Source organism: Hydra vulgaris, chromosome 08 (genome assembly GCF_038396675.1).
Source record: "Hydra vulgaris chromosome 08, alternate assembly HydraT2T_AEP".
Lineage (NCBI taxonomy): Eukaryota > Metazoa > Cnidaria > Hydrozoa > Anthoathecata > Hydridae > Hydra > Hydra vulgaris.
Genome location: NC_088927.1, coordinates 34,389,077 through 34,408,964, shown reverse-complemented (window position 1 = coordinate 34,408,964; position 19,888 = coordinate 34,389,077). Strand labels below are relative to the sequence as shown.

Sequence of the window (19,888 nt, the reverse complement as noted above, 5' to 3'; positions counted from 1 at the left end):
ATATATATATATACATATATATAACCGAGCTTCAATTTAGAACAATTTTTGATATAACTTTGTCGGTATTTTGTCCTGGGTATTTTTTTGTAACACGCATTACGTCACACTGATCATAAGATTTGTAGAATTAAGTTATTTGTTTGCTATTTTTTTATTCTATAAAACGATAAATTATGTTATAATATATATTTTGTAATTGTTTAACCATTCTATTTATTAAACATAAAATGTAATCATTTATAAATTACGAATGTAAAGAATAAATGCATATTTGCAATTTTTATGTAGACAAAAAAACAAGCTTATTATTAACAAAAGTATTTCTGTCCAAAGATAATATTCCTGCGAACTTCCTAATATAAAAGAAGTTTATAGAATGACTCTCCTTGTTATTAAAATCCTTTTAAAAGATATCTCATTGTAACATTGAGCGTTGCTAGGATTATGCAAAAAAGAAAACTACAATAGCTTTAAATTCGATTTATAAATGATGGTATTATTTTCACACGAATTTTGTGAGCAATATATGTGGTGGAGCACTATCTAGCCACTTAATCTAAAAATCTAAATTATTTAGTCAGTTAATCAGACGCTCAGTTTATGTTTAAACATTAGTTACGTTTTATTTTATCCGCCATATTGGTCATAACTAAAAAGATATAAATTTTGATTGGTCGTTGAAAAGGTTGGTTATATTTGTTTATTGATTTTAAAGGAGTAAATAAGAAGGCTGTTAAGCGTTACAAAATGTTAAAAATGCCAAAAAGAATTACGCTTGTCTGATACCTCTTAATAAAAATTTTTACTAGTCACTATTACCACATCATAACAAGGTTGTATAATGTAGTGTAACAAGGTTACTACACTACATAAGTAAATATTCTGATCTAAAGCCTCCAATACAGACGGTAAAAAATCAATCACTACATAATTCCAAATAAAGTTATCAGCATGAAACAAGTTCTTGTTTATTTGTTTTTTAAACGAAAAGTGTTTTTTCTTAAAATGTATCCATGGAAATATCGTTTGTCATCAAAGTGGAAAACAATTTTTTAAAATACTACGTATATAAGATAAATTTTTGAAACAAAACAAAAGTATTCACACTGAAAAGCAAAGAAAAATAAATAATACGAAACTCAAAAAAAAAAAAAAAAAGAGTAAATAAATAAATAAACGGAAGAGTAAACGAAAATAAACACAATTAAAGAAGTTTATTCAGAATCTTGACTCATCAAACAGCTATTTGATCTATTTGATGGGGTATTTCTTTTTTTTCTTTCTTTTTAATTTAGTATTTATACGTGTATATATTTAAAAGACATCATAAAGTCAGAACAAAACAATAAACAATACGCAAGTGCTATAATATTTATTTCAAGTGCTTTTTTGTAGAGATATAAAAATAACAACTTTTTATCTTAATAATTCAAATTCTGTAAATAAAAGCGCATCAGACTAAAGTTATCCAAAAAAATTGGTCAATGCCTTGAGGTTTTTTTAATATGAGGAAATTAAATGCGGTCTAGTGTTTTAAAGGCATTTACTACTTGTCCTTCTGGTACGAACAATCGTTTTTCTACCCCAAAAAATGATTTGCTACTGAATTTTTAATTTGACAACGTTGTTTCACTTTTTGCTTTCGTTTTTAAAATTATTGAAAATTTTTTGTATTGTTAAGTTTGAAACAACGTTTTCATTTAGTCTGTGTTATTTATCTGCATTTTTGTTTGTAAATTAAAAGACGCTAAATTATATTTGGAATTTTTTTTTATTTTATAATAAGATTTGCCTGTATTCAGTGTGTGATTGCAAGGAAAAGTGCAAACAGGTGTTATGTGTTTTAACGTAGTTAAAAGAGATAAAAAAAAGTTAGAATTTTTTAGAACAAAAAGCAGAAATTTTAAACATTTGAAATACTATATAACAAATTATCAAAAGTTTTTATTATGGTACCAAAAAGTTTTTATTTTGGTACCAAAAACGATTAATACTTACAGGATTCTTCCGTACTCCTAATATATAAAAATAGGATTTATTCAAAATTTAAAATCTTTTAAATTATTTTACAAATAAAAATTAATCTGAGTAATAAACTTGAATTGATCAAAATTGCCCCAACACTACCCTAATACTACCCCATAAAGTTATCTCAGCCATAAGAATCTTAAAATTGGATCATACAAAACTCATTTTTGTTGAGCTTAAGGATATTTACAAAGAAATTACATATATATATATATATATATATATATATATATATATATATATATATATATACATATATATATATATATATATATATATATATATATATATATATATATATATATATATATATATATATATATATATATGTATATTATATATTTTTGGCATTTTTACAGTTAAAAGACATTAATGAATAAAATAAAATAAAAGCAGGTCGAACTGATCACCGAACAATAAAACCTTATTATTTTTTGAAATTTTCTAATTTTCTAATTTTCTTTTAATTAATGATCGAAAGTTCCAAAACATTTATTATATATATATTATATTACAATATAAATTATATCACATTTATTAAATTATATTACATTAATCTTACATTTAATAAATTTAGAATTTTATATATTTTAAACTATTTTTTACATAGCATACAGAAAAAACAAAATTTAAGTTTTACATTTTTTACAACAAAAAAGTTCTGAACCCATAACAAATTTTTTTGGCAAACATGTTTCGTTGCAGAGTGAATTTTTCGTGCAATTTGGATTTTCACATGACATCATGTCTAAATGTAATTCTTTAATGTTGGCAATGGCTTAGAAGACGTTGGTTGATTAAAATCTTTTGAGATGTTTGTTGATTGATTTTGTTTTTTGAAATAATCCACTATATTCAAAACCAGCGTGCAAACGTGTAAAACCTTTGCCGCTCTTATACACCTGTTTGAGCAATGGAAAAGGGAAGTTCCCTTTACCTAAGTTTTGGCATTTATGTTTTTATAATATTTGGTAAGAACTGCCTTCCACACTTGTTTCACACGCCAATAGAAACCTCTGTACGTGGCTAAAGAATGTGAGATTAGTGAGCTGGTAGACAAGTCAAGATTATATTGTCTTCATGACTCAGCAATACAGCTGCCGAATTGACGTAAGACGTATGTAAATCAAGATGTAAAATATGAATAGCGCTAATAACTTACCATTCTGGTATAAACAATTCTTTTAAACATTCAATAAACTTATTATGCTCAATCCAGAATCAGAAATTGAATACTTGGTGCAAGTCGGACCATCTAAAGCCCACTCAGCTCCACTAAGCTTCATCTTGCTTTGTATACCACGAATGGAGGTATAATCTATATGTTAGTATTACAGCAATGGATTTTTGCATTTTCACCAGTTTAAAACACTCTTTACACCTTTTGAATATACGACAATTGATTTGCCTTGATCACATAGAAACCCGTTTTATCGTAATCCCAAATATAACAACCAGAAGTTATACTTGAAAAATGATATTGTTTACTGACAACTACGATAGAAAAAATATTAGCTAATTGAAATGATTAACTATTATTTTTTCTGTACAAAAAGCTGCTCTGGAAGATGCTAAATTGTGAGTTTTTCTTGTGGAAATTTCTTTAAACCATCTGTTCATAAATTTATAAAACCAGTCTTTGCCAGGCCTGCCGTTTTTAAATAAGTCTGATTGATTTTTTGTCGTAAATCTTAACCCCATTCACAAATGGACTTTAACATGCACCACCATGCAGCAAGATTACGATCCAGATCCCTTGAAGTTTGCATTGTTGATGTTTTTGTGACCGAATAGAGTTGAGAATGAAATGCTATATTTGAATGCAGCTTTTTTTCTTTTGTATAATCTAACGTAGCCTCAATATTTTCTTCATTGTACTACTTTTTACCTGTTGAAATCTTGAAAGCAAATATTTATTAAATAACACATTAACAAACGCATGGGAAAGTCTAATCATTCATTTTAACTAGATACCTAATTTAAAAATTAACATAGGTACTTAATTTAAAAATTACATGGGTACTTAATAAAAGAATTTAAAAAACAATCGTTTTTACCTGAAAAAATTGATTATTAGCTTTCTTTATTTTTTTGTCTAATTTTCAACTATTAAAGGAAAAAAAAACATGTAAACAATATTAAAATTAAAATGCTACAAGATAATGAAATCCTATATATATATATATATATTAGGGATATGACTTTTTTGCAACCTACTAGGCCTGTATCGTAATTCAATGAACTTTTATGTAAAAAGAACGAATAGATGTTTCATTTTGACATATTTTGAAAAAAGGTCACCCCAAAACCAAAAAATCGAATTTTCAATAGGTACACTTTTGTACAGTAAATGAATATTAAAGGCTGAAGATGTTGTAAGAGTCATACTCCTGTTGTTATTTTATTTATTTATGCAACATGTACTGTGATATAACAAAAAACATTATGTGATATATAATTATACAAGTATTACAAAATTAACAGTATCAAAGCGTCTAGTACAACAATATACATAACTGTCTGTGTCTATAGGCCTACTGTGTTTAGTACATGGGTCACATGATGCTCACGTCTCATAAAGAGTCTAGCGCTTATTACTTAGAATAAATCGAAGTTGCAGTTTGTCTTTCTTTCTGCAGGAAGCATACAGGTCTTGCATCACCTTGATTGCACGTTCAGCTATCTGATTACTTCGTGGTATGTCGATGACGGATGGCTCTTTCTTCCAGTGATTTTTGAATGACTGCAATGCCTTTTTGTAAGGCTTCAATACATCAGATAAATTCTTGAAGTCATTGTCATTGTACTTTTGACTACTAAACCAATGTTCTGCCCACTCATATGAAATGAACCTGCAAACCTTCTCCAAATTCTTTCTCGCTTCAGGCATAAGAATGAACGCCAGAATGGCGAGAATGGCTCTTGAGTTCCATCTGGCATTGCTCATATTAGGAATGTCCTGAAAGTGAATCAGAGGGAAGTTTCTTTGTTCTTCATAGAACCTAAACACTCTTGTTAAATGGTACAAAAACTTCATATCGTCTCTCCACCCTGATTTATCAAGAATTTCTACAGTTCCATTCACAAACTTATCCTTCAGTTCATCATACTTATTCAACAGTTCAGACACAAATGGGTATTCAATGTTTGGAGATTTGGTATCACCCCCAAGTTCTTCGTCCATCACCAGACGGAGAATCCTGTCTAGTACGTGATGCTGACAACCGATAAATTGTGGTATTGTGACACCCTTTAATTTAAACATACGTTGCAACTTCACAACAACTCCATTTCTCTTCCCAGTATTGACGTTTGTTGTATCAGTAATGATCATCTTAATTGAATTCCACAAATTGTATTCATCAATAAGTTTGGCAATTTTTTCAGCAACAGTTTCAGCTTTGCCATCTTTTAAACGCAGTGCATCAAGTTTCACGTCAGTTCTTTCATTCTGAAGTACAACTACCTGATATTCCTTATCATCTATTCGTTTGCCGTCAAAGTGTAAGGACCACTGTTCCATTTTAAGTTGTTGTATCATTTCTTTTTTTAATTTACCTACCTCTTTGAATATGGACTTGTAAATTGCTGATTGACTTGGAGTTGGAATATCAATACCTTGTTGTGATAATACATTGCATATTTTAGCAGCTTTCTTTGTGGAAACTCCACTTGATGTAACCATACTTACAGCAAATTTACTTTTGTAGTGCTTTCTAGTTTTTTTCTGAGTGTCCTCATCATCGTCTTTATCACCGTCGTCGTCTTCATCATCTTCACTCTTACTTTTGCAGTTTTCAGATTCAGTACCACTGTCTGTGGTAGACAGGACTTGTGATGTGGAAGGTATTGCTGTTCCAGACTGGACTTTCCTTCTCTTGGAAGGGTGAATGGTTTCTTTACTTGCCACTTGTCCTGTTGAGTACCCCACCTGTCCTTTACTTTCTTTTTGTAGGTGGTATAGACGTTTATCTTCCGAGGATAACCACTGGCCATTCACTTTCGTGATGTCAAATAATGCATTGAGAACATCATATTTTCCACGCTTGACACATTCATCATAGACCTTCAGCACCTTCATAAGCTTTGCTCTTATCACTTGATCAGACACACGTGGAAAATTCAGTTTATTGTCCCACAATTTTGTAATTTCCTTAGAAATTTGGTCTATTCGTTCTTTTCTTCCTTTAACATATGCTCCGAGAAACTGGTATCTTCCTACGATCTGCAATTGAAGTGGTATTCTGGATTTTTCATCGAGTGAATGTTCTTCTACAGCCACGCTTCCTCTTCTTCTGTGTGACTCTTGAAATCTCACCAAATTTTTAGTCCAAGTCTTCTTGTTCTTTGTTACTGTGGTATGACTTTTCTTGTGAGACATCATATAATATTGTTACGACTTTACGGATAGCTGAGCGTAAATATCCGTTTAATAAAGTCGTTTAATTAATAAAATACTTTAACTGTATAGTAATCCAATTATAGTTCGATAATCCAGTCAATGTTGATAACAGTTCGATAATCCAGTCCGTATCCTAACGATAATGCTACAACTACTTATACTTCGTACACTTACAGCGTCTTTAGTTCGCTACAGTAGTTCCTTATTAGCTCAGTTACACGCAGAGTACTTCATAGAACTATTCACATTATCAACACTGAGCTCTGACAGCAGCTCGCTTATATAATTATTTAGAGCTTCCAGAATGTTCTACTAAGTTCTATAATCTTCTACAGTCTGTTACAGTCGTCTATATCACCGTGGTAACACAATGACGTCATCACATAACAATTCCAAGTATTTGCCGGCACACGGCCGTTTCGTTGCCATGGTAACGTGTGGCGTTATATTTATAAATTCATAACAAAATAATGAAATAAATAGAATTAAGCTGAGAATTAAGCTTAAGATTAAAACATCGGTCAAAAATGAATGTTTGAAAATGGTACATCAAATTTTTATTTTGGGGGTGACCTTTTTTTGTTGCAGAAAGCTATTTGGGCCTTTTTTCATGATTTTAGGTAAAAGTTCATCGCTTTATGATACAGGAAACATTTTATTTGAAAAAAAATTAAAAAGTCATATCCCTAATATATATATATATATATATATATATATATATATATATATATATATATATATATATATATATATATATATATATATATACATATATATCAACAGTAGTAAACCCAATATATATATATATATATAAATTAGTAAAAAACACTTATCTAACTTTTCTCTTCAACCTTAAGTTTCACCATTGCTTGATCATCAGAAAGAGTTCATCAGGAACTCTTCCTGGTGATCTAGTAATGGTGAAACTTAAAGTTGAAGAGAAAAGTTAGATAAGTGTTTTTTACTAATTTATTATTGCTCTGTACTTTAAGAACATTGAGCACTCTATTTGTAAAATACACTAACATAATTTACATATATATATATATATATATATATATATATATATATATATATATATATATATATATATATATATATATATATATATATATATATATATATATATATATATATATATATATATATATATATATATATATATATATATATATATATATATATATATATATCAACAGTAGTATATCCAATATATATATATATATATATATATATATATATATATATATATATATATATATATATATATATACATATATATATATATATATATATATATATATATATATATATATATATATATATATATATATATATATATATATATCAACAGTAGTATATCCAATATATATATATATATATATATATATATATATATATATATATATATATATATTTATATATATATACATATATATATATTCGAATATCATAAACACTTTTAAGAAATGCTTTAGTTTAAATATTTTTACTTTTCATTTTTTCGTTATTAGATAATTTAAATAGTAGATATATTTTTAGTCTGTATAGTATTTTTCTGTATTGTATTTTTAAATATTTTGATAAAAGTCATGAAGTTAACATACTACTCCAACCAACCAATTTAAACTATGTTTAAGTTGGTTGGAGTGGGGTTAAGAGTTTATTTGCATAAGCTGTTTTGTTAATCACTCGGTAATTACGCAATTATCAAGTCCGATAATTATTTTAATCGTTCATAAATGATTCAGTTATCAAGTGCTGTTTTTGTGAAAATTATAAAATGCAAGTAACATAAACGTTTAACTATTCCACTATATTTGGTTTTGAGAGATATATTTATGGTTTTTCTGGAGTGAATTTTGATAGTTCTAATACAGCACGAATATTTTAACAATTTATATAAACTAATGATATTTTTTACTTATTAAATGGCGAGAAAACGAGATTTAATGATATTTTTACATGTTAAATGGAGAAAAAACGAGAGTTGATTGTAGAAAAACAATCTGGAATATTCACTTGTGGCAAGAAAAGTATTCTATGGGTCAAATAGCAAAAAATTCAAGATTTCAATTTCAACACTTTGAAATATGATAAAAATTATCTCGAATTTTGAATTGTTTTCGAAGATCTTCCCTGCCTGCAAAGAGGCAATTGGTTAAAGCAGGGGTTGGTGGCAGAATAGCTGCAAAAAAACTATTCCTTCGGCCTCAATATAAAAAGAAAGATTGAAATCGGAAAAACTACACAAAAAATAGATCATTAATGACTGGAAACGTGTTTTTCGGACCGACGAGTCGAATCATAAGTTCCAAGAGAAAGTCCAAAGAAGTCTTTGGTTCCAAGAGAAGATCCAAAGAAAAGTTGTTAAACGAATGATAAAACAACGTGTGTTGCTAACTGTGAAACATGGTAAGGATAGTGTTATGGTTTGGGGCCGCTTTTGGTGAGAAAAACAGTGATGAGGGAATAATATGTATATATATATATACACCTATATATACATACATATGTACATAAATATTATATATATATATATATATATATATATATATATATATATATATATATATATATATATATATATATATATATATATATATATATAAAACATATTATATATATAGTATAAATATATATAATATGTTTTATATATATATCAACTTGTTTCTCCGCGCAGCGACCTTGTTCGTCAAGGTTCGTATTTCGGAGTTATAGAGTTGAGAAAGGGTTATAACCACAATTAAGTAGCCTCCTCATCTGTAGTGGCCTTCTGGGCCTTGGGGAGGTGAAATAACAAAAAAAAAAAAAAAAAAAATATATATATATATATATAACATATTTTATATATATATATATATATATATATATATATATATATATATATATATATATATATATATATATATATATATATATATATATATATATATATATGTTCTAAATTTCAATTTTTAAGAAGATGGATGACGATCTTCAACCTAGGAAAAGAGATCGCACAAAATCATGGAAAGAGTATGATGGAAATGAAGAAATTCCTATGATTCTTTCGGAAGGATTTTTGCCAATAAAATTTCATAACGGAGAACTTTCGGTAAGTTAAATTAGTTAAAAAAACAAAGTATCAGTTGACATAAGATAAAGTAATGGAAAATCCTAGATAAAGTTAATTTAATGGTAAAATTTAACTTAAGTTTAAGAAACATTGAACTTACGGTAAACTTCAAAGTTCAACTTTAGGTAAAATAATGGAGAATCTAAAATTAATTTAAATTAAAGTAAAGTAAGAATATTTAACATTTAAGATTTAACATATATAGTTATAAAAGTCAGTAAAATATAAATTTATATTATATATATTACTTAAAATATAAATTTGTATTATATATATTACTTAAAATCTTTTTCAAAGCAATAATTTATAAGACTATTGGTTTATAAGACTATTGGTTTATATTATTTTTGTTCGTTATATACTTATATCAATTTCATAAAATAAGAATTCTTTACATTTATTATTATGCAATTATTAAAATCTTTTGTAGAAGTTGCAGAAATTTTGTAAATTTTAGAATTGTTTTAGTTTTTTAACATTTTAACTTTTGCTAAATAATGTATGGCATTAACAAATAAATTTCAGTTTGAAACGTTTCCACAAACTTCAATAAATTTTGCAAATTCACCATAAAGTAACAAAACCTTAATATTGAACATTTGATATTTTTTATATGAAATTTGCGAGAATAAAAAATATGATCATAAAAAAACTACTTGACCTTGCAGTATGGTCAAATAGTTTTTTTATGATCCACATGTGTATTCTCTTTTAATTAACGGAAGTTTTCTTTTACATTTTGTTACGTGTAGTGTTGAGTATCTTTGATTAACTCCTTCACGTCCAAACTTCTTATCTCAGGATGTTTGGTATTTAAAAAAAAAGTATATTCAAAAATTAACAATTAATTATCCTTGACCAAAGTTGTTGGTCATTGATATTGAAAAAAAAAATTATTTTTTATTTTTAATATTTAAAATTAAGAATACGTTTAGCAGCAAGTATCATTTGCTTGAACTTATGATAAATTTTACTGTTATTTATGTTATAATTATTAACTAATTAAATAAAAAAGAATGTTCTCAGCTGGCACAGCTTCTTTTTCAGAATTAAAACCTGTATAGATACGTACTCGTCATGATCCAGGCGTAAACCAAAAACACGTTGTTTCATGGGGATTTTTACCCAAGTTTTATGAAGTTTTCAAATTTAAATGTTGCGTCTTTTTATCACTGGTTTCTATTACTAGTTTTGCATTCATTGAAACTTTTATACACGTTCATAATTTTTAAGCAAATGGAAATCTGTCTGTAAACCTAGCATTTGTAACAGGTGGTATAATGCAAATAGAAATCTGTCTGTAAACCTAGCATTTGTAACAGGTGGTATAATGTAAAAGGTGGTGCCAAAATTTAAATATTTTTTTATTTCCTAACCACTGAAATTTATCAAAAACGAACTTCCAAAAATCACGGTAACTTTTCGAAATCCGAAGCATCCTTTTTTGACGTAATGTTTGTATTTGTATATCTAAATAATAAAAGAACAATAAAAGTAGATTTATAAGGAATCATACATCTCAAAAATGGTTCAAACACAAAGTTCTTAACCAATAAAAGCAGCCTTTATTTTATAGGCTTAGATAAAATGATGAGTTCTTATTTATTTAAAATATTTTATTAAATGAATCATCACTCGCTATTCTGATAGTTTAATGAGTGCATACGTATTTTTTGTGACTGTTCGTTAAAAATGTAAAAATAGCATTGCTTGTCAATAATGAAGTTTAATTGGTTAATAACAATTTAGTTCAGATTTTCTGATTGTATCAGCTGATTTGTCTTGCAGTGGTAATAATGCTTTTTATACCTTGGAAGTATTAAATACGTTTCTATTTAAACTTAAAAAATTATTGTACAAATCTAACTAACAAAGAAGCAGTTTAATTTTAATTGTTTTTTAATTTGCCTTCTCAGGAAAAAAAGTTTTATAGAATTTCTATAAACTTTTAAAAAATATGGTCTATAGAAATTTTATGGAATTTCTGTAGAATTTCTTTAAAGTGTCTATTAATTTCTATAGAAATTGCTATACAACTTTTTTTTCTATAAAATAAAAGTAGAAAAAAAAGTTCTATAGCATTTTCTATAGAAATCAACAGAAATATTGTAGAAATTCTATAGAATTCTATAGAATTTCTATAGACCATATGTTTCAAAAGTTTATAGAAATTCTATAGAACTTTTTTTCCTGGGTTGGAATTAAAAATATAGTATTTCTTTTTTATTATATACCTAATATCATAAACAATATCAAGTTAAACTCAGCAAACATGCAGCCTTTTTAGGATGGTTTACCAAATGTCGGTTTTTAGTCTTATCCTAGGAATCCCATAATTTTGAAATGCAAAATTGGGACGACTTTTTTAGTTTTGAGTTTTTTTTGTAAATATTTGTATACTCAATAAACAATAAAAAAAAAACTAACATTAACGTAGATTGCACGTCGTACGATGTACAAAAATACTGTTAAAAACTTGTCCTCTTTCAGTCCTCCTTAGGGAGTGCAAACACTAATTAAAAAAAAAAAATCCACATTCACTTTGTGCACCTTGCACTTTTCACAGTCAAAACTTGGTACACGGTGACAATACAAAATCTTCCGTTCAAACAGTAAATTTTTTTAGAATATTTCAAAGAAAATACACATTCGCAGTCTCAACCCTAAGACGGGGTTTTAAAAAATATTTAAAAAGGATACTCTTTTTTGTCTTCAAAAAACAACTTTCAGAAATACGTTGAAAATGTCGTGTAGACAGTGTTAAGGTCATAAGATGATTCAGGTGTTATGGTCATAAGGTAATTTAGATGACTGGTGTAGGCATGGCTTTGGATGACGCTTGCCACACATATACAATATATACATATTATATAATGCATATATACAATATATACATATACAATATTTACATAATATATATATACATGTATAATATATACACACATATACAAAACGGCAAGAATCTTCAATATATGCAAAACCGAAAAAATAAAGATAGATTACAGTTACTACACTTTCTACAAACCAGAAAGTCCAGCACTACTTGATACTCCTAGTTGGTCGTTTTTATTGTCTGTTCCTTCAATTTCGTCAAGTATTTAAGTATTAATGACAAAAACTTGTGGTTTAAAGTTGTCTTTAAACATTCCGTGTCTACCATAGGTGTCGCCACCATACCAATAACTTTCAAACGAATAATAGATAATGCACTAATTTCACTGTTGTTCAGAATCGAGGTTGAATAGATTCCTAGCCTCTCCTCTTGTTTGCATCTTTAGACATCCCGAAGACATGTCCTTCGACACCATATTTGAAACACCAAAAGATTTTCTTCGAATATAAGGAATTTTTGTAGCACGATGCTAAGACACAGCGCCAACAACATTAACGGTATCATTTCTCATCCTGTTTAAAGCAGCCATTACTTTGAGTAGCTTGATATCAATTGGATGATACCAAACGCACTGACTCTTCTAACAATTTAGCAAGGTAAGCCAACCGTTTCAAATCAGCCAAAAATACAACAGCTTTCTCTCCGTCATATGATTTTTATTTTGTCAAAAGCTCATATGCGCTGAAAGCATCCACTTCGAACGCTGCCAGCAGCACTCTTATCTTCAACGGATAAAGCATCAAAAACCGAAGTTTTTTTAAAGAAGAATTGGAAAAAGTAGCTCCAGCATTTTGTTCTGCATTTCAGCAATCAATTTCCTTCTTTGGATCCCAGCATCTGAAGTCCCAGAATACGTTTCAAAGAATTTCGTACTTGATTCCACGCCCGCCTAGCTTGTAATTATCTCGCATAAATACAACACTTAAATTAAGAAGTTTTTGGTATTGTGGTTTATCCTCCTTCGGTTAATTGCTATATAGAGGTCACATACCAAGGTCCGCGAAGATAAGTTTAGCTTACTTTACTAAGCAGCATCATAATCTAATTCGACGGACCAAGGGTAAGTGAGCTTTAGGAAGAACGAAGTAAATAAGAGTAAAAGTTAGAAGTAGCTGAGTTAAAAGCTGAGTTAAAAGGTAACATAGAGAAAGTGGCCAGACATTATTATAACATAGAGAAAGTGGCCAGACATTATTATAACATAGAGAAAGCGGTCAGACATTATTATATAAGAAATTCAGAAGTTTTTCTTAATTCAATTAGAACCTCAATGAAAACCTTCTTAATTCAATGAGAATCTTATACAAATTCTATTAACAACTTATATTAATTTATAAACCTAAAAAATAATTATTTAAACCCGCATAAACATATTATAATTACTCTTAAACTGTATAATATATTTACAATAATATATATAAACACTTAATTACATCCCTTAATTGAATCGGTGAAAAGAAGAACAGTACTAGTCCAATATTTTCATTTCGAGATAATTAATAATTAAATTTTAAACAGTGATAGATTAGTTAACAGTTATAAATCTACTTTATGGCAAAAAATAATGAAAGAAAGATGGACTAGTATTATTTTTGTAGTACATAGAGAAATCGACATAAGTTAAATGAAATAATGAAAAAAAGTTCAAATAACAAAAAATGGACTAATACTGTTCTTCTCAACAATTCAATTGTAAAAACTTGTTTAATTGTAATTCATTTGAGATTTTAGATACCGCTTAAACTAAACATATGTTTGGTTGGAGCGGTATCTATACCGCTTCAACTAAGGGTGGAATGCAAGTAGCGAACTTGAGTCAAGTTCGACTTAAACTTTACATTGTAACCAATAGCGGCAGAGTATTTTTTGAGGGGAAAACCAATACTCTGCCGCTATTGGTTACAATGTAAATTTCAAGTCGAAATGACTCAAGTTCGCTTCTTGCATTCCACCCTAAATATCTATATATTAATTTACATTAATTAAAAATAAAAGAAGCGCTCCACATTAAATGGAAAATCCCTCACTTAATAAACAAATTTTCCATTATAACATTAACCTATCTATTTAATTAAATTTTACATATTATATTGATTGGTTATTTACTGAGTCAATTTGTAATTATTTTATTGGTTTATTCTGCATATTTTTTATCCGTTAATATTTCTCTGTAAATTTTTCTGATTTTTATTGATTAATATTTCTGATTTTTGATATTTTTTTTTTTCGTAAGTTTTTGTTTACATTTGACGTAATATATATAAATTACATATTTTTTTCAAATACAAACAAGGCTTCTAAAAGAAGATCAAATGATCTTATCGTCAGAAGCCTTTAACAAAACAGAGTACGTAAAGTATTATAAAAACGCTTTTTTACAATAAGAGAACGTAAAAAATTAACATAAAAATATTAAAATAGTACTTAGATAAATAGAAACAAATTGTCAACAAGTATAAAACAAAGATTGAACATACATTTCAAAATTATTATATATCATAAGACAAATTAAAAATATTCTAAGATATTTTCAATAGAGAGAACGAGATCTTTTAATTTAATTTTAAAAACAGAATAAGTTAGGGGTAAGCCGAAGTTAGGCAAAATAATTTTGTTCCAGAGATGAGCTGCACGATAAGTGATACAGAATTGATTGAACTTTGTTCGACAGAGTGGTTTATTTAAATAGTTATTATTCCTCATGTTAAACTTGCTTAAAGGTTTCAAAATAAAAAGGTCTTTAAAAATTAAAGGAGATAAATCATACTTCCACATATAAACAAAAGATAAATTTTTATATACATTTAGTTTATAAACATTGAGGATTTTCATTTGATTGAAAAATATTGAGGAATTTGAGAACCGATCCGCAAAATTAATTACACGGATCGCATGTTTCTGACGGCGATGGAGACATTGTAACTTGCTTTGATCAGTACTACCCCAGGCAATAATTCCATAACTTATATAACTATGAATAAAAGAATAATAAAGTTTAGTTAAATTATTTTTATCTAAAGGAGTACGCGCCTTATATAGAATTCCAATACTTTTTGAATCTTTCGAGCAGACATAGTTAATATGATGTTTCCATGTGATGTTCTCGTCAATGAAAACCCCCAGGTATTTAGTTACAGAATCTCTTTTTATTTCATTATGATCAATAAAAATTTTTGGTAAATTTTGGGGTAGAGAACGTTTTTTGGAGAGCGGGTGGAAAAAAATCCATTTTGTTTTGTTTACATTTAATGTTAATTTGTTCCTTTTTAACCATTTAGATATGTTTTGAAGTTCTTTGTTCATAACGGAGAATAGTAGGTAGATGTCACTGTTAGATAGAAATAAGTTTATGTCATCAGCAAACATAATACTTAGAAGATTTGATGCTTTATGCAAGTCGTTGATATATATTAAGAACAAAAGAGGGCCTAAGATGGAACCTTGCGGAACACCACAGGAAACATTTAAAAACTGTGTATGATTAAGATCATTACAAGAAACAAATTGTTTTCTGTTGGATAAATAACTTTGAAACCATTTACTAACTCTTTCATTTATTCCGTAATAATTAAGTTTATAAAGTAAAATATCATGATCCACAGTATCGAATGCTTTTGAAAGATCGATAAAAATTCCTAATGTAAATTGAGATTTTTCAAAAGAATTGGAAATCTCACGTACCAACTGAATAATTGCATGCTCGGTTGAGTTATTCTTCTTAAAGCTAAACTGATTGTTGTATAATAAATTATTTAAACTAAAATAATTAAATACTCTATTGAACATGATTCTTTCTAGTATTTTTGAAAATATAGATAAGATAGAGATAGGCCGGTAATTACTAATGTCAGATTTGTTACCACCTTTAAATAGTGGAATAACTTTAGCAATTTTCAATTGATCAGGAAAGACTCCTTGTTCGATTGATGATTTAAAGACTTTAAAAAGAATATATTTTAATTGTTCAAAGCAATCTAAAATTATGTTACCATTGATTTCGTCCGGTCCAACTGCTTTTTTTTTTTTTAGTGTTTTAAAGGCTTTTTCGAACTCATCAAATTGCAACTCTTAAGATAACTCATCCGAGTGAATGCAATTATCCATCGGTACTAGAAAATCTTTAAATGATGTTTCTGTGTTATGAATTAATTTAGATAGTTTAGGGTCAATTTCAACAAAGAATTTGTTAAATTCGTGAGCTATTGTTTGAGAATTAATTAAATTATTGTTATCTACTTTGATCATGTGTGGCAGGGAACCTGAGCACGGTTTTGATTTACCGATAATTTCTTTTATTATTTCCCAGGAGCGTTTACAAGTATTTTTGGCTTTATTGAGAATTTTAGAATAGTAATGTTTTTTTAAGTTTTTTCGAACTTTTTCAAAAAGATTTTTGTAGTCTTTGTATAATTTCTCATTGGCGAATGATTTGTTTTTTAGATATTTTATGTATAATTTCTGCTTAACTTTTGATGATTTTTTTAAACCTTTGGTAATCCAGGGAGAATTAAAGTTTTTTTGATTTAATGTTTTTTCATGTAAAGGAAAATTGGCATCATAAACTGAGTAAAATGTATTCAAAAAATCATCGTAAATTTTGTTTGCGTTATCACTAAAGTCGATGTTCTTCCAATGAAGTAATGATAATTGTGTTTTAAATTGCTCAACATTTTTTTGGTTAAAAGTTGCGTAATTTAACTTTTATGTTAGTTTTGGTCATAATTTTAGAGTTGAAGTTTATGATAAAAAAGATAGGGAAATGGTCAGATATGTCTGTTTTTAAAATACCTTTATTTAAGTCACTGTTAAAAATATCAGTTGTTAGAATGTTATCAATTAGAGTAGCCGATTTAGGAGTTACTCTGGTAGGGCGATTTATTAAAGGAATGGCTCCCATTTCAAAAATAGAATCATAAAAATTTTTAACTTTAATGTCCGTAAAGTAATGGAAGCAATTCATATTGAAATCCCCTAGAATAAAATTCTTTTTTTTTTCAAGAATGCCTATTTTGAAAAGGTTTTCTTCAAAATACATGCTCATGTTCTCGGCCACACCATTTGGGGGCCTATAGCAACAGCTCAGTAAAATGTTTTGTGATTGATTGTTTAGAATTTCAATAGTTAAAATTTCTTTGTCGCCGTCAGAAACACTCAAATCATTCCTAATATAATGCGCAATATTTTTCTTTACATAAATAAGAACTCCTCCACCGCGTTTATTGATAAGTCTCTCTTGAGAAATTAAATCAAAGTCTCTCTTGAGAAATTAAATCAAAAAAAAATATTTATTCTAGAGTTTTTTTAATTGTAAAATGAATCTATTGATATAATGTGAAATTACGAAATATTTAAAAATATCGTTATTTTTAAAAATACTCACATATTTACAAAAGTTATCGATTAAAAAGCCACTTAAATTTCAATCTACTTGACATCAAAGAAAATTCTAGCATTTTACGAAATATAATCACAAAGAAGCGTTGAATAAAACATCAGTATGGCCTCCTGGACCAAAAGAAAGATAAAGCGATATTGAAGGTTTACCTTTTGCAAAGAACTGCAGCATTTCAACAATGTTAATCCATGTTACTCAGTAACGGTTGCTGGTTGTCTACGAGAAATTTTTGCAAATCAACTGGAAGACATTTACCCAAACACTTAGGCTGCTCTTCGTATACTACTGACAAGTTTTACCACTGTTGCTCCAACAAAACGATGCTTTTTAAAATTAAAACAAATTAAAAACAATTAAGGCTCAACCATAATCCAAGAGAGATTGATAGGAATCTCAACATTATCAATAGAAAGTGATATTTTTCAAGAAATGGATTTTTCCAATTTTGTAGAAACATTTGCTTCAGAAAGGTCTAAAAAGTTTGCAAAAATGTAAAAATTCTAATATATAGCGAACATACTGTATTGAGTATCTAAGTGAAGCCGTGTAATTAAACCATGATTTAGTCCATGATTTAGTAAATAAATTAATTATAATAATGTTGAAACGAATGTCTTGTAAACGTATCAATTTGTATCAACTTATGTTAGTATTTTAATACTTTGTATTTGTATCTGTTTTATTTTTAATGACACCCAACTTGCGCTCCTGTTATTCTGTTAATTATAAAACTTTAACGACTTATAAAAGTATCTTATAAATTACAAACTAATTTACAGCAAGAAATAAATTTTTATTCGGTAAATGTTTATTAGCATTTTCAAAATTATTAAGTTGTCTATCGGAAAAACAATTTACAAAACAGCAGTTTATTAATAGGAGTTAACAAACTTCACGACAAACACAATATAACTTTACAAAATAATTAAAAGATTAATGAGCAACTAATTAAAGTATGTAAACATTTAATACTATATTGCATAAAGTTAAAAAATACTTTACAATTAGCTTTTCACAGTCATATAATGCCAAAATCATGCAACAGTTTTAATAAAATGCGTTCTGAAAAAGAAAAGCGTCTTGCACGCATTTTTAGAGAGGATTGCGCGAAAAAGTTGGGTTTATGCAGGCAATTTAAAAATAGCAATCACATTATAATTAAATTAAATGAGTTAAATTACAATAGTACAAACGTAAAAGGTCGTATTGAAGAAAAAAAGCATTTTTTTTTTGAACAAGATCTATACGCTTGATGAAATTCAAGAGAACATAGACCTTTATAATAAAGCCTATTTTCAAATTAAACAAAAGGTAAAAAAAAAAGTTTTAATGATAATCTTTCAGTTGAAACTTTAATCTCATGTTTAACTGAGAGCAATGAAATTTAAATAACTGTTTTTCGCTTTCATACACCCTTTTGTCACCCAAGTAAAATAAATAATGAGTTGCAAAGTTTCTTTACATTATAGTTTACCGCATTATTTGGATGAATTAAGCTTGCAAAATATGACTAAATATGACTACAAAATATGACCTTATTTGAATTTGACTTTTTTTAGTTTAAAAATAGTAACGACATGTAAATAATCCTTTTGTTGAACTGCTTTTTTTTTTTTAATCCCTATTATTTTGATCTGTATTGATTGATCTCAGAAATTTTTGTAGGAGCTTGATTACGAAGGAGCAGTTAGATTCTATTATGATGACGGGAAAAGTGAGTTAACTAAAGCTGTGCGTCTTACAAATAGAACTTCTGTCGAAGAACTCATACCCATACTAATAAGCAAGTTTAGTTTACCAAGTAATAAAAATTATTCGCTATACGAAAAAGATAACGAATCAGGTATATAAATTAACAGCTATTATTATGTATTCTTTATTATTTTAATAATGTAAACCATGTTTTATATATTATTCTACTTAAACATGAGCTAAATAACGTTTAATAAAAATTTGTTGCACGGTATTTCCTGCTTCCCTAATAATCATTATATAAGTTATATTATGTTCTGTTTTTTTCTATACTTTTATTTAGCTTTATTTTTACTA

General features: G+C 27.6%; 1 protein-coding gene across 4 annotated transcripts in view; it reads left to right on the top strand.

Annotated features, from left to right (window-relative positions):
• Window positions 1-289: 289 nt before the first annotated feature.
• LOC100199832 (ras-associating and dilute domain-containing protein) overlaps window positions 290-19,888 on the top strand; it is a 39,836-nt gene continuing 20,237 nt past the window's right edge. The window contains exons 1-3 of one of the 4 annotated variants that reach the window (XM_065803504.1): window positions 290-688; window positions 9,396-9,530; window positions 19,505-19,682. In XM_065803504.1, coding sequence (XP_065659576.1) covers window positions 9,399-9,530; window positions 19,505-19,682 — 310 coding nt within the window. In that variant the 5' untranslated portion in view covers window positions 290-688; window positions 9,396-9,398. Of the gene's footprint in view, window positions 1,267-9,383; window positions 9,531-19,304; window positions 19,419-19,504; window positions 19,683-19,888 lie in introns of those variants that run through there. The other 3 variants (XM_065803506.1, XM_065803505.1, XM_065803507.1) reach the window with 3 other exon arrangements.